This window comes from Nipponia nippon, unplaced genomic scaffold, assembly GCF_047370975.1.
Source record: "Nipponia nippon isolate SJK-2023a ecotype South Korea unplaced genomic scaffold, ASM4737097v1 scaffold_27, whole genome shotgun sequence".
Classification (NCBI taxonomy): Eukaryota; Metazoa; Chordata; class Aves; order Pelecaniformes; family Threskiornithidae; genus Nipponia; species Nipponia nippon.
This window is the reverse complement of record NW_028262344.1, coordinates 1,076,344-1,089,462: the sequence shown is the minus strand read 5'-3', so window position 1 is coordinate 1,089,462 and position 13,119 is coordinate 1,076,344. Positions and strand designations below refer to the sequence as shown.

Sequence of the window (13,119 nt, the reverse complement as noted above, 5' to 3'; positions counted from 1 at the left end):
CTGCAGACAGGTTGTGAAGATAGGTGGTTTTTCAGGCTGTCAGAGTGAGCACAGCTGTCAGCACTGAGCAGCCTAGATAAGAATAAAATGAGTAAATAAGTGCTCAAATCCAGTTCGGTGCGAGCTGGATTGGGGAGTAAGGTAACAAACCGGCACCTTTCATGCTCTGAGCGTCCCTCCGCTGCTGTGGCAGCTGCTATGGAGGCACTGGGGTCCCAACATTATCTCATTAGGTGCCTGGTTACATGAAGCGAGATATCATTAACTAGGGAGAGGTATCCAGGACCCATCAGGCACAACTCAAGTGTCCGAAGCCTCTCACTAAGCCTGGATACACAGGGACTAGGGGAAAAGGAGCGTTAAAATCTCAATTTAAATGGAAATTGGAGGCTGCTCCTGAGACAGAAGGGGCAGGAGCTGGCAGGCTGGCCTGAGAGCTCAGACAAGGGGCAGGGCTGATGGGACTCGGGCTGCGACTTGGAGGTGAGCGGTCAGGATGGCCAGGACTCTGCTCCCAACCTGAGGAAGCCTGTGTTTGGGCAGGGAGGACCTGAACGGCACCTGGCCGGGGACAGAGGTGGCTGCCCTGGCCCGGGGGCTCTGAGCTGCCCCTGGCCCCTGCTCTGGACAGGTCGTGGTGCCTCTCCGGGCACGGCTGTGCTTTGCCCACGCTTGTAGCTCCCCCTCCATTCCCCAACCCTACGTAGATAAAAACCCCATTTCTCTCCAGCCACAGCACGCATGGTCCCATCCTCCCAGCGGACTGTTGGGCTCGGGCTCTGGCCGTGGGCTCCTTTGAGCTCTGCAGGGTTTTTCCTCTTTTCTTTATTCCCCATGCAGTTCCTGCTGCAATGATGAACAGCAAGCACCCCGGAGACATTTAGCACGGTTACCATAAGCCAGAGCAGATTGATTGCCCAAAACTGCTGCTGGAGAGCCTGCCGTGGAGAGGAAGGTCTGCAGTTCATCTCTGCTCACAGGTAAAGGCCAGCAGCGGTGTAAGGGGGGGTTCCGCTGCCTCCCAGGGCTGTGCAGGGGCCCGATGCCACCGCTGCTGCTGTGGTCTGCGGACACGGGATGGTGGTTTGCAGTGGTTTGCTCCCGTTTTGGAAGCCTGTGTTGCCGGCCCTGTGTTCAGGGCTAGTCATCTCAGCCTGGCTCTAGAGGAAAAGGGGAGCAGGGCTTTTGTGTCTCAAACCTAGGCTGGAAATTGTGCCGCCGTGCTCATATCCGTGTAGGTTAGAAAGGATGCTGCAAGGCTGGGAAAAGGGCGCTGTCTTACTCGGGGCAATCACTAAATCAATGCACGTTTTATTATGTCGGCCTGGGGCAGACAGGACGATGCTGGGAATTAACCGCGTGCGGGTGGTTGGTGCGGTTGCGGCTGCAGGTGGGTGCCGAGGTCGTGCCCACTGCTCCTTTCCCGGCTGGGTCGCAGGAGGAGCGTATCTGGGTGGGCAGCGTGGGGCCGGGGATGGCTGCTGCCCCTGAAGTGATTTTTCAGGTTTAGGGGGAACGGATTTAGCAGGGAAAAGGGAGACAGAGGAGCAGAATGGGATGAGGCTGGTGTAGGTTGCTGTCTTGCCTGACTTTGCTTTCAAATTGGAAACATCGGCTGCTCTTCTCATCAGGCAGAGGCCAGGGTTGGTCTCCAAGGAAAGCAGCTCCAGACAGGGCTGAAGACTGGATGAGGGTCTCCAGATGCTTGGAGGAGCCTGGCAGAAGCTCTTGTGAAATCACAGGCCTGGCTTTCTCAATCTATATGGTAATTTCGAGCAATCAGTCAGCTAAGGGGGGAGAGGCAGGAGAGATTAACCCTGCTGAGGAGGATTTTGTGAGGGCAAGGCCAGAATCTCTCCCTGTACCAGCCTGGGGATGGCTCTGACGTACCAGCCCTGCTGCCTCGGACTTGTCTGTGTGTCTCATGGTGCGCAGGGCATGTGAAGGAGCCCAGACGTAGTTCTTTTCTGCTCCTACAAGAGAAATAATGAGGGTCACGAGTTACCTTTGAGCAGATCGCTAACGAACCGCGCGGTTCGTTTTCATCAAACCATGCTGAGAAGCAGTGATTTCTCAGCTGGCCACGTAGTGACCGTCTCCGCTCGTGCTGCGGAGCAACAGGGACGCTTGCATTGAGCTGGGGGACGGATTTACCCCCTGGAAAGCAGTCACTCGGTGCAATGCTGCCCTTGTTTAGCTCCTGTGCAATGTTTTCAATTCTTGAGACCCTTACTCTTCCAGAAACTGTCACCTGGGGGCAAATTGCCCGCCAGGGTTTATGCATTAAGGAGGGAATGTGAAACTAGGAGCACACTTAGAAGTGTCGAGCACCTGTAAGTCTCATTGGCTTCACCTGGTGCTCCTGAAACAGGCTCAAATCTCCAGTTATTCATCCCAAAACTCAGGCTCTCGGCATCAGAGGCTACTTCTGACCGCTTTGACTGCTTTGTGCCACGGCATCCCTAAGAAAGAAGCCAAGATGACAAAAACCTCTGGGACTTTTGGCTGGAGGAATCTGTGCGATTACAGAAAAGCATTAGTATTTATTTCTAGCTGTTAAAGAGTTCAGTTATAGGAAAATTGAGCTAGGGAAAATGAGCAAGTAGAAACGTCCCAGTTTTAAAGCTCTTCTAGGCGGTAACTGCTCCGCGAGCTGCCGCCTCCACGTGCTGGGGTGAGCCTGGCCTCACCAAAACGGGGGTTTTGCAGGGTTCGGTGTCTCGGGGCCAGGCTGTGGGTGCCCCCAGGAACCAGACCCGGCGTGTGCGGCCCGCCTGCCGCCCCTGCCCGGCCTCGGGGGGGGGCCGCAGCATCACAGAAGGGTTTGGGATGGAAGGGACCTTTGAAGGTCACCTAGTCCACCCCCCTGCCATGGGCAGAGGGGCATCTACAACCAGATCAGGGTGCTCAGAGCCCCGTCCAGCCTGGCCTTGAATGTTTCCAAGGATGGGGCATCCACCACCTCTCTGGGCAACCCCTTCCAGTGTTCCACCACCCTCATCGTAAAAAATTTCTTCCTTATATCCAGTCTGAATCTACCCTCTTTTAGTTTAAAACCGTTCTCCCTTGTCCTATCGCAACAGGCCCTGCTACAAAGTCTGGCCCCATCTTTCTTGTAGGCCCCCTTTAAGTACTGGAAGGCTGCAAAAAGGTCTCCCCGCAGCCTTCTCTTCTCCAGGCTGAACCCCCCCAGCTCTCAGCCTGTCCTCACAGCAGAGGTGCTCCTGCCCGCTGATCACTGCTGTGGCCTCCTCTGGCCCCGCTCCCACAGGTCCGTGTCCTTCCCTGGGGCTCCCCCCATTCCCACCGCTTCCCTCAACACGCGGGAGCGCCGCCCGCGACGTCCCCCTACCTGGGCCGCGGCTGCCACGGAAAAAAGAAAAACAAAACAAAAAAACCCCCAAAAGACCCCAAAAGACCCCAACCCCGCCATGTTCCTCCGTGCGCGAGCGGCGGGGCGGGCGCAGGCCCCGGGGGCGGCTCCCCAGGGCGGGGCGGCGGGAGGAGGCGGGGCCGCGGCCGGGCGCAGGCGCCGCGCCGGGATCTGCCGCTCGGCCGGGCCTGGCGGTGAGGGCGGCGGGGGGGGCCCGGCCGTGGCGGGGACGGGGAGCCTTGGGGGGGTGGGGGGGGGATGGGGGTGGGGGGTGATGGGGGTGCGCGGGGATGGGGGTGATAGGGTGCAGAGAGCAGCACGGGGTGCACGGGGATGGAGGGTAATGGGGTGCTGGGGGTGCACGGGGATGGGGGGTAATGGGGTGCAGAGAGCAGCATGGGGTGCACGGGGACGGGGGGTAATGGGGTGCAGAGAGCAGCACGGGGTGCACGGGGACGGGGGGTAATGGGGTGCTGGGGGTGCACGGGGATGGGGGGTAATGGGGTGCAAAGAGCAGCATGGGGTGCACGGGGACGGGGGGTAATGGGGTGCAGAGAGCAGCACGGGGTGCACGGGGACGGGGGGTAATGGGGTGCAGAGAGCAGCACGGGGTGCACGGGGATGGAGGGTAATGGGGTGCTGGGGGTGCACGGGGATGGGGGGTAATGGGGTGCAAAGAGCAGCATGGGGTGCATGGGGACGGGGGGTAATGGGGTGCAGAGAGCAGCACGGGGTGCACGGGGATGGAGGGTAATGGGGTGCTGGGGGTGCAGGGGGAGGGGGGGTAATGGGGTGCAAAGAGCAGCAGGGGGTGCACGGGGACGGGGGGGTAATGGGGTGCAGAGAGCAGCACGGGGTGCACGGGGACGGGGGGTAATGGGGTGCAGAGAGCAGCACGGGGTGCACGGGGATGGAGGGTAATGGGGTGCTGGGGGGGCACGGGGATGGGGGGTAATGGGGTGCAAAGAGCAGCATGGGGTGCATGGGGACGGGGGGGTAATGGGGTGCAGAGAGCAGCACGGGGTGCACGGGGATGGAGGGTAATGGGGTGCTGGGGGTGCACGGGGATGGGGGGTAATGGGGTGCAGAGAGCAGCATGGGGTGCACGGGGACGGGGGGTAATGGGGTGCAGAGAGCAGCACGGGGTGCACGGGGACGGGGGGTAATGGGGTGCTGGGGGTGCACGGGGATGGGGGGTAATGGGGTGCAAAGAGCAGCATGGGGTGCACGGGGATGGGGGGTAATGGGGTGCAACGAGCAGCACGGGGTGCACGGGGATGGGGGGTAATGGGGTGCTGGGGGTGCACGGGGATGGAGGGTGATAGGGTGCAAAGAACAGCATGGGGTGCACGGGGTTGGGGGGTAATGGGGTGCTGGGGGTGCACGGAGATGGGGGGTAATAGGGTGCCAAAAGCAGCACGGGGTGCTGGGGGTGCAGAGGGAAAAAGGGGGGGTCAGCAGGGCCCACAGCTGCACGTGGTGCTGGGGGTGCACAGGGCAGTAGAGGGTGCACAGGGGTTTTGGGGGGTGCACAGAGCCACACAGGGTGCTGGGGGTGCGCAGGGGGAGGGGTGGGGTGCAGCAGAGCGCACAGAGCAGCGGCACACGGTGCTGAGGGTGCACAGAGCCACACAGGGTGCTGGGGGTGGGCAGGGAGAGGGGTGAGGTGCAGCAGAGCGCACAGAGCAGCGGCACACGGTGCTGAGGGTGCAGAGCTCAGGGCTGCAGCCGGGTGCAGGGAGCTGTGCAGAGGGTGGGTCAGGTGTGCGGGGGTGCTAAGCACCCAGGGGGGCAGGGGAGCCCACAGCCGGTTCTCCATGTGGCCCCGTCCCTCTGCAGGCCTCCTGTCCGCTGCCACCCTGGCGCTGCGCTGCATGGATGGCGTTTTCCTCTCGCCCAACGAGGATGAGTTCGTGGGCAGGATCGCGGAGGAGCTGGAGCACTTCATGCTGCAGGGGCAGCACCACAGGTAGGTGCCCTGCCCCGGCAGCACGCAGCCCCGGCTGGTGCCTGCAGTCCCTGGGCGATGGCACGTTGTGACTCTTGTCTCTGTTTTGCATCGCTTCTCTGGGCTGCAAACGCCGTCTGGGTTGGAGCAGCAGCGTTTGGAGCCTGGCTGCGAGGGGCTGGCTGGCTGCGGAGCTCCTGGGGCATCCCCACAGGCCAAGGATCGGCGTGGGGTTTCTGCCGTGTGCGCTTCTCCATTCATACTACTTCAGGCAGAGTTGTTTTGGATGCTGGTGGCTTTTTGCACCAGCCCCAGTCTGGCCTAGCCCGCTAGGCAGCCGGATGAGCTACAGTAAACAGTTTCATAATCAAACTGTTCCATTTCCCTTCTCTGCTGAGGGCTTCCTGCGCGCCGGATCCTCCTCCACGGCCGCAAACTCCATCGCCTTGGATCGCTGCATCGTTTTGCTTTGGCCAGGCTGGATTTAAGTGGGCCTAGTCCCTGATCCAGTGACCTCTGAAGCCCTTGAGATGGCCAAAAAGGGTGTCGGACAGGAGCTGGGGTGGGATTGCCTAGTTCAGCTTCCTGCCAGCTTTTAACAACCTTAAATATTTGTTTCGTTGCTTTTTTAAAAAATGTTTGGCAGAGAAAGTACCCAGGCAATTGTATGAAACCGGAATTGTAAAAATGCATCTAAATGCAATGAAATCAAACGTGGTGTTTATTCATCCGTTCGTATTCTTTTAACTGCTGGTTTCTGGAGTGCACTCAGACTGGGAGGAAGGGGACCGGCAGCAGCCTTCTGCTGCTGCTTTCCAGCCATTCCCAGCACGGATACAGGCAGAAAGGAGCATCCCAGCCAAAGGCCCGGGGACCAGGCAGCCCCAGCCGCCCCACGCTCCCGGCGCTACCTGCAAAGCCAGCGCTAGACAGATTGTCTAGACTCTGGGATGGAGAGGGGATTTTGGCTCTTTAACACCAGAAATTCCTGCTTGGCTTTTGGGCTTGGATTTAAACCCTACACTGGGAAAGACTTCGGGAAGAGAGGTTAATAAATTCTTGCTACGTTCCTGTCCTTTTCCTTCCTGCAAGTTGCTGATGCCCCCAACCCCTCTCTCTTTCCAGAGTGCTCCTGTTCCCCCCTCTGTCCAGTCGCCTCAGGTACCTGATCCATCGGACCGTGGACAACGTGGATTTGTTGAGCAGCTTTTCTGTGGGAGAAGGATGGAGGAGGAGGACGGTCATCTGTCACTCGGCCATAAGGTACGGTGTGGTAGATGGTAGGTCTCTTTCCATGGCTGTGGGGTTTTCGTTCAAGCTTACAAGCACAAAGTTTGCATGGTGCTTCTCTGCAGAGTGGAGGGTGTCTATTACCAACAGCGTATCCCAGTCATTAAGGAAGCAGAGGCTCTTTTTTTTTCCTACCTGCTGACTTTTAGGGGGATCTGATGCTTTTCCTCCTCTCTCTCTTTTGCAAATGTCACGTTACTTGGGTTCCCCTGCTCACGGCCTGCCGTTCTCTTGGTCCTAGGCTGCCCAGTGAGACGAGCGACCAAAAACCCAGCAGCAACCCACCGAGACCGCCGCGACCTCCGCAGCCGTGGGGCCGGGGGGGCCGAGGCGGCAGGCTGCGGCATGGCGGGGAGGTGCACAGTGACAACTCTCGAGCCTGCGTGGGGTCTGGCAGGATAAAAAGGCCGCCCAGGAAGAAGCCAGATAAAGCCCTGTACGTCCCCAAGGCGATGCGCAAGAAGGCAGAATGGGGGGAGCAGGAGAGCCCGGTGGCGGCAGGCACCGAGTCAGGTGGGGATATGGCACAAGAAGAAGAGATCTGCCCTAAAGCTTCAGTTGGGGACGCCCAGGAGGAGCTGGGTAAGTCTGAAGGCAGCCCAGGTGGTGTCTCCTTGGCCCTTGGCAAGCAACAGGAGCCTGGCGAAGAGTGTGTTTCAGGAACAAGTAATGATGCGTGTCCTCCTTGCTGTACGGATGTCCCGTCGTTGGAGAACAGTAATGATTTCTCTGGGCAGGAAAGTCAGGATAAAGACTGTTCAGATTCCCTTTCTTCTGCACACAATAAAAACCCAATTGAAGCCGAAGAGCAAGATCAGAGCTGCGACAATGTTATTATACCAGAAGGTAGCAAAATCCTGTGCCAGCTGCAAGCTGAAGACCAAAACAACCGGGATGCCGGTGTAGTGGAGTGCGGCAAAAACTCCTCTCTATCAGAAAGTCACAGCAGTAACTGCTGTGCAGACCTGGCTGGAGCAGAGTCGGGCGCAACGTCCCTGCTGCTGGAAAACCAAGATAAGAGCTGCGCCGCTGCCGAGAGCCTGGAGAGCAGCGGAAACGTGTCAGCACCTGAAGAACAGGGCAAGGACTTCGTGAATGCCAGCGCGGTGGATGGAGGCAAGAGGTTCTCCGAACTGGAAAGTCAAGGTCAGGAGTGCCCCAGCATTGCCCAGGTGGAGCCTAACCAGAACCCCCCAGAAGCCCAAAATGAGCCTCTGGCCACTCCGGAGCTGGTCCACGGTGCCGCCCCGTCAGCTCCTGCGGACCAGCACGAGCACTGGGCGGATGCTGCTGTGCAGAACCGCGGCGGGAAGGTGCCCGTGGCAGAAGAGGAGGACAAGGAGCGTTCGGGCTTGGCCGATGCGCTGTGGCGTGAGCTGCATTTGTCTGCAGGCGAGAAAGAAGAGAGCGCGGCCGTCCGCGGGCAGAGCGGCCTTGAGGACGACTGCACCGCAGAGCTCTTTGCAGAGGTAGCGTTTTGCCGTGGGTATTGCCACGGGGAGCGACTTTGGGGAAAAGAGGGCGGCAGAGGAGTTGGCCGGAGGGGAAGGCATTAGGCTGTGGGAGGAGAGTCCCTGTGCCGGGGCTGCCCCGGGCGGCTGCCGAACCTGTCGGCAGGAGTGTGGCTGCAGAAGTGGTGTGCAGGGAACCGGGGTGGGGCCCTGGAGGATCGCTCTTTGAAGTGAAACCTTTCTGATTTTTTTTTTAATTATTATATTTTTTTTCACGTTCTCAGATTGTGGGTTATTTAACCGTGAAGGACATCAGCATTGAGAAGATCAGCTTTGATTATTCCAGCTATGGAGATGCACAGCTCAACGAGGGGGATTTTGGCCACGTAACTGAAATCCATGACTTCTCCCCGTCGCTGAAAACGGAGGACCTGTTAGAAGTGTTCTCGGATTTCCAGTGAGTACCTCTCTGAGAGCTGGAGCACGTCGGGGGCACGGCGGGAGCAATATTCAGACTTGAATGCACAACAGAATCTGATGAATTTTGAATTTTAGTTTTGCCTTCCTGCCCTTATGCCTTACGCTCTTTCCGTGCCTTAAAGGACACTTTCCTGCAGTTTATGCATGATGTAAAACACGACCGGTTCTTCAGGGCTCCGTCGTACACACGGTTACCTACGTGCAGGCTTATTCCTACTGCTTCAGTGAGAGTCTTTAGGTGCTTTCTAGGAGCTGCTTTGTTATTGCGTCCCGGTGCTTGAATGAAATTACGTGCCTACAGAAGTCTTTGCAAGAAAAAGGGCTCAATCCTGCTGTTGGAGAGATTTATTATGTAAACGTGGGGAACAGAGCCTCGCGCCTAAGGGAGTGACGTTGGATCCTGGCAGGGCCAGGACAAAGTTCGGCCCTGCGTTAGTGATAAACGGGGCTCGGTGCAGCTCCGAGTTACTGTGTCACCGCTGCCAGCGCGCCCAGGCACCGTGGCTGCAGGCACCTCTCCCTGTTTTCCTCCCACCATCCTCCTCCTCTCTTGATATACCTGGCGGATCAGATGTGAATACTTCACCTCTAGGGAGCCCTTAAATTAAAAAAGCCCATGATTTACATTTTTAATAAGCGACTGTCTATTGTGTGTGTTTCCTCTAATATATTTTTTTCCACTTGCTGTGAGAGTGAAACTGAGCTGAAAATTGACGGATCTAATCTGAGCAGTCGCTTGTATTTGTATTTCCTGCGCTGCAGGAAAAGCTTTGAACTCCCTGCTCCCAAACTCACATTTTCCACCGACACGTTATTAGATTTTTTCACATCAGTCTCTTCACCCTAAGCTTTGTAAACCAGTTTTATAAAGCGCTTGCTTTTTATTGTAGATGTCTGAGCAATTGGGTGGCGTTCGTAAAGCACTAGATAAACGACAAACAATATTTTTGTGTTACAAGGCAGTCCCTGAAATTGAGGTTGCTTTTGGCCAAGGGTTTCTTCAGAGGAAAAGGAGGGTTTTTGCGGGCAGCTGATGGGGTGGTCGCACATTGTGGCCTTGAAAGGGGCACATCTAATGTTCTTCTGTTCCCTCCTTTCCTTCTCTTTCCCCTCGTGTAAAATAGGTGTAATGCTTTGAAAAGCACCAGCTGGCCACCTGAAAATACTAAATACTCTTGCTAACCCAAGGTGGCTATTGGGTTTTATTGTGTGGTGGGGTTTTTTTCTTTCTTATTAATGACTATTATTCTATTGCCTTTTCATTTTAGCGAGAGTGGTTTCAAAATCCAGTGGGTCGATGATACGCACGCCCTGGGAATCTTCTCCAGCCCGTCTACAGGTAGCGTGATGCCATTCGTGGCTGGGACTGAGGGACCCGCGGAGCTGCTGGGGTTTCTCCGCTCTCGCGGCGACCCTGGACGGGCGCGGCGGTTCGCAACGCGCGTCTGCCGAGGCTCGAGCTGTTGCCAAAGGTAGCTGTGGTTCCTCACGGCTGTCCTCCTGTGCGCTTCAAACTTGCAAGGCTTTTAAGACTTGAGAAGCTGGAATTACTGCGTGTTGGGTGGAAGCTCCGCTTTGCAAGAACAGCAGGTTTTTAATTGGCTTGGGTAATAACCAGGGCACCTTTTGTATATGGAGCGACTCATGCTGCCTTTCTAGAAATGAATCTGTTTTGCCGCTTCAGTTTTTTTCTCTTGTAACACGACAAAATTCCTGCAAGCGTACAATAACCTGCTGGGGACCTTATGAGTGCGATGGCACGTGGGTCAGACACCAAGCCTCCTGCCAAACCCTCCCAAGCCCAGGTCAGAGCCATCCCAAGAGAAGTTTCCATCCAGCAGCCTATGGAGCCCAAAAGTTTATCCTTTTTTCTCAGGATTTAGTCTAATAACGACAGAATTGTCTTTTAAAATGTGTTTATATTTTTCTTGGGGCTCTTCCTGCGCGAGGAACGTGTGATGTAAGCCTGAGGTGACCCAAATCAGTTGAGCTGTGTTAGTACAAGTCTTGCGATAACGCATCAGCTGCTGAAGCTCAAATTATTCCGTGTTATTATACCATGCACCGATTTTTATTATGAAAGCCACCAACATTCAGCCTGCTAATTTCAGCAATCTTTGTTCTTTGAAGCATCTCAAGCCCTGGGGCGACGTTATCCTTCTTTAAAGATCCGACCATTGATCCATGCAACAAAGCAGTCTAAGATCAAGGCACTTCAACGGCCAAGTAAGACAATTTTTTTTTCTTTTTTAGATTATTATTAGTATTATTTCTTGGTTAACCAGTCTTCTACATCTTGAGTGGTCATGATGACAAGTTAAATGGGGAAATATATATTAAGGACCAGTATTTCTTTTTTGTTTTGTGGTTTTTTAGCTTTATCAGCATTGCAGGACAGTGAGCTGTTGCGTAGGGTCTTCAGTAAAAGCCTGTAGATGTGTTTTTTTACAGTATTTTCAGCCAACCTGTATCATAGTTACGTTAAAACTTACTGCACCAGTAATGCGGGTGTTTGCAGCAGGCATGTGTGGTTGGCACAGGTGAACGCGATGACAAAAACAAATCTGCAGATCAAGACTAAATGATATATTACCTCCAGGAAAGAGAACTACAGCTGTTACCTATGCTTAAGTTTTCAGTCACTCTTTCTCCCGTCTATACGAGGACTGAATAAAAAAGCATCAGCTCCTGTTACTTTTTGTTTACTCTCCAGCTGTTGGCTGAAATTCAGCCTTAGGCTTCCTTGCGCTATTTGCTCCGCTCGTGTAAAGTTTTAAGCGAAGGGTTGTACCGTTCAGCAGGCAGGGGTAGCTGTAGCGGTGGCTGCAGGAGGACGCAGCATGGCGAACGCCGTAAGCCTGCCCAGAAGTTTCTCTGCCCTATGACTCTGCGTGGTCCAAGATAACAGATGAGACAAAACCCATAGCAGTTACAGTTTGTGGTTGGTATCATTTTATTTGGTATCAGGTGAAGGAAAAAAATCGTTAAGCTTAGCCATTAACATTGTTTTATTTATTCGATTGCCTTTTAAAATCATAGTGTAATCAGTTATACTTGCCACAGTAAAGAAATGCCATGAATCTTGTAGCAGTAGAGACTTTGCTGAAGGTACAACTATGCTGTTATTGCTACAGTACATTGCAGGTGAAACAAATTTCAGTATTAATGCTTTAAAGGGACACTGTCACAGTTAGAAATTCCTGAGTTTGGATGTAAATGAAATGTCAAAGAACGGGATTTCCTTCTGCACTCTCCCCGTCATCTGTTTTCCTTCACGCCTCCCGATTCTTCTTGCTGTAGCCTGTCGGCACGCTTCTGAATCAGGCTATAAACTCCTTCGGGGGAACGTTATATAGAAACGCTGTTTGTATTCAGTTTAAGTAGCAATTTTTTTTTTCCAGATACAAAATTTGGATCTTAATTAGCTGACAGTGTCTCTTTTTTTTTTTTTTTCCCTCTTTTTTTGAGCTTTGTCAAGAAAGAATGGCACTTTTATTTTCCAAGCTGCAAATGCTTTGAGTCTGCCCCTTTTTCTTTAAGCTGCTGATGGGCTGCCTTTATTAATAAAACTTCTGAAAAAAGCAAGCAAAGCCCCCCTTGCTAACTGGATAATAAATTTGCAGACAGTTGCTGATAAATGATCAGGTAATTGCCAAATCCGGACTACTGTGGACTTGGTAAAGTTTTGCTGTATTCATTTCTTGTAAGATGAAACTGTAGCAAGCCAGCTGTCTATGAGAAAATGGAGGTTACTGGCCAAAGGGCTTTCCCAAAGCATCTGATAGATTTAGCTATTTTTTAAAAAAATGCAGATTTTTTTTCCTTGCTGCTTTCTAAGGATTTAGGCTGCTGATTTTGATTAGTCTAAATTGAGATCAAACTTCCCTCTGCATGGATAAATGGGTTGGACTGTGCGCCTTCATTTTGTTCTCAGAGATGTGACTTGCTGAATTTTGCCAGGAATGGTTAGGAAGCTGTTCCTGAAAGCAAATGGGGAACAATTCTCTCTACCGCTGCAGAAGAGCTTAATCGTAGCCAAATAGCTTTGGAACTGTCATTGAAAAATCTGAAGGACAAAGCTGGAGGCACATCCTTCTGAAAGAAAAGGCAATTTACTGGATAGAGATAGAACAATTTGCTCATGCTCCTGGGCTAATTCTATAAAGGACCTAAGAAAACCGAAATCAGCCCTCCTGTCTGCCAGTCCTATGGTTTAGCCACAAGACAGTTGCTGAACAGGCACTAACTTCATGATTTTCACCCGTTTTTTACCTAGAGCTCCTTCACCTTGCAAAAGAAAGACCCCAGACTGACACTGCAGTGGCGAAGAGGCTGGTGACCCGGGCTTTGGGTTTGAAGCACAAGCAGCAGGGCGTCTCAGGCACCGAAGTGCTCCTGCCAGAAAGCTTGGACCAGGAGGAATAAACCGTCTCAGCTAAAAAAAAAAAAAAAAAAAAAGATGTAGAGATGAGCATGGCTCTGATATTAAATCGCATGCAGAACAGCGAGTTGCCACAGGGATGTTCTCTTATGAATTAGCACCGTCTTTTCTTTCTGAAGTTGGGAAAGGGAAAAAG

General features: G+C 53.8%; 2 protein-coding genes and 1 long non-coding RNA gene across 7 annotated transcripts in view; 1 reads left to right on the top strand and 2 right to left on the bottom strand.

The window, feature by feature from the left end:
• The first annotated feature begins 837 nt into the window (after positions 1-837).
• R3HCC1 (R3H domain and coiled-coil containing 1) lies at positions 838-13,046 on the top strand. 3 transcript variants are annotated; one of them, XM_087763205.1, is made up of 8 exons: positions 838-980; positions 5,213-5,342; positions 6,447-6,584; positions 6,853-8,080; positions 8,347-8,519; positions 9,811-9,881; positions 10,673-10,768; positions 12,819-13,046. In XM_087763205.1, the coding sequence occupies exons 2-8, from the start codon at positions 5,248-5,250 to the stop codon at positions 12,965-12,967; spliced, it is 1,950 nt and encodes a 649-aa protein (XP_087619331.1). In that variant the 5' UTR covers positions 838-980; positions 5,213-5,247; the 3' UTR covers positions 12,968-13,046. The 3 variants fall into 3 exon arrangements, with proteins under 3 accessions (XP_087619331.1, XP_087619330.1, XP_087619332.1); XM_087763204.1 differs by lacking the exon at positions 838-980 and adding an exon at positions 3,504-3,567; XM_087763206.1 differs by lacking the exon at positions 838-980 and adding an exon at positions 5,103-5,126.
• Positions 1,296-3,481, bottom strand: LOC148055017 (uncharacterized). 2 transcript variants are annotated; one of them, XR_015706006.1, is made up of 3 exons: positions 3,353-3,481; positions 2,332-2,462; positions 1,296-1,973 (listed from the first exon to the last, which is right to left on the bottom strand). It is a non-coding gene; the product is annotated as an uncharacterized LOC148055017 (long non-coding RNA). The 2 variants fall into 2 exon arrangements; XR_015706005.1 differs by having other exon boundaries at positions 2,354-2,462.
• The window catches only part of LOXL2 (lysyl oxidase like 2), a 65,965-nt gene continuing 65,688 nt past the window's right edge, over positions 12,843-13,119 (bottom strand). Inside the window, exon 19 of one of the 2 annotated variants that reach the window (XR_015706000.1) lies at positions 12,843-12,977. The gene's annotated coding sequence lies outside the window, so the exon portion shown is untranslated. The remainder of the gene's footprint in view (positions 12,978-13,119) is intronic. The other variant, XR_015706002.1, reaches the window with a different exon arrangement.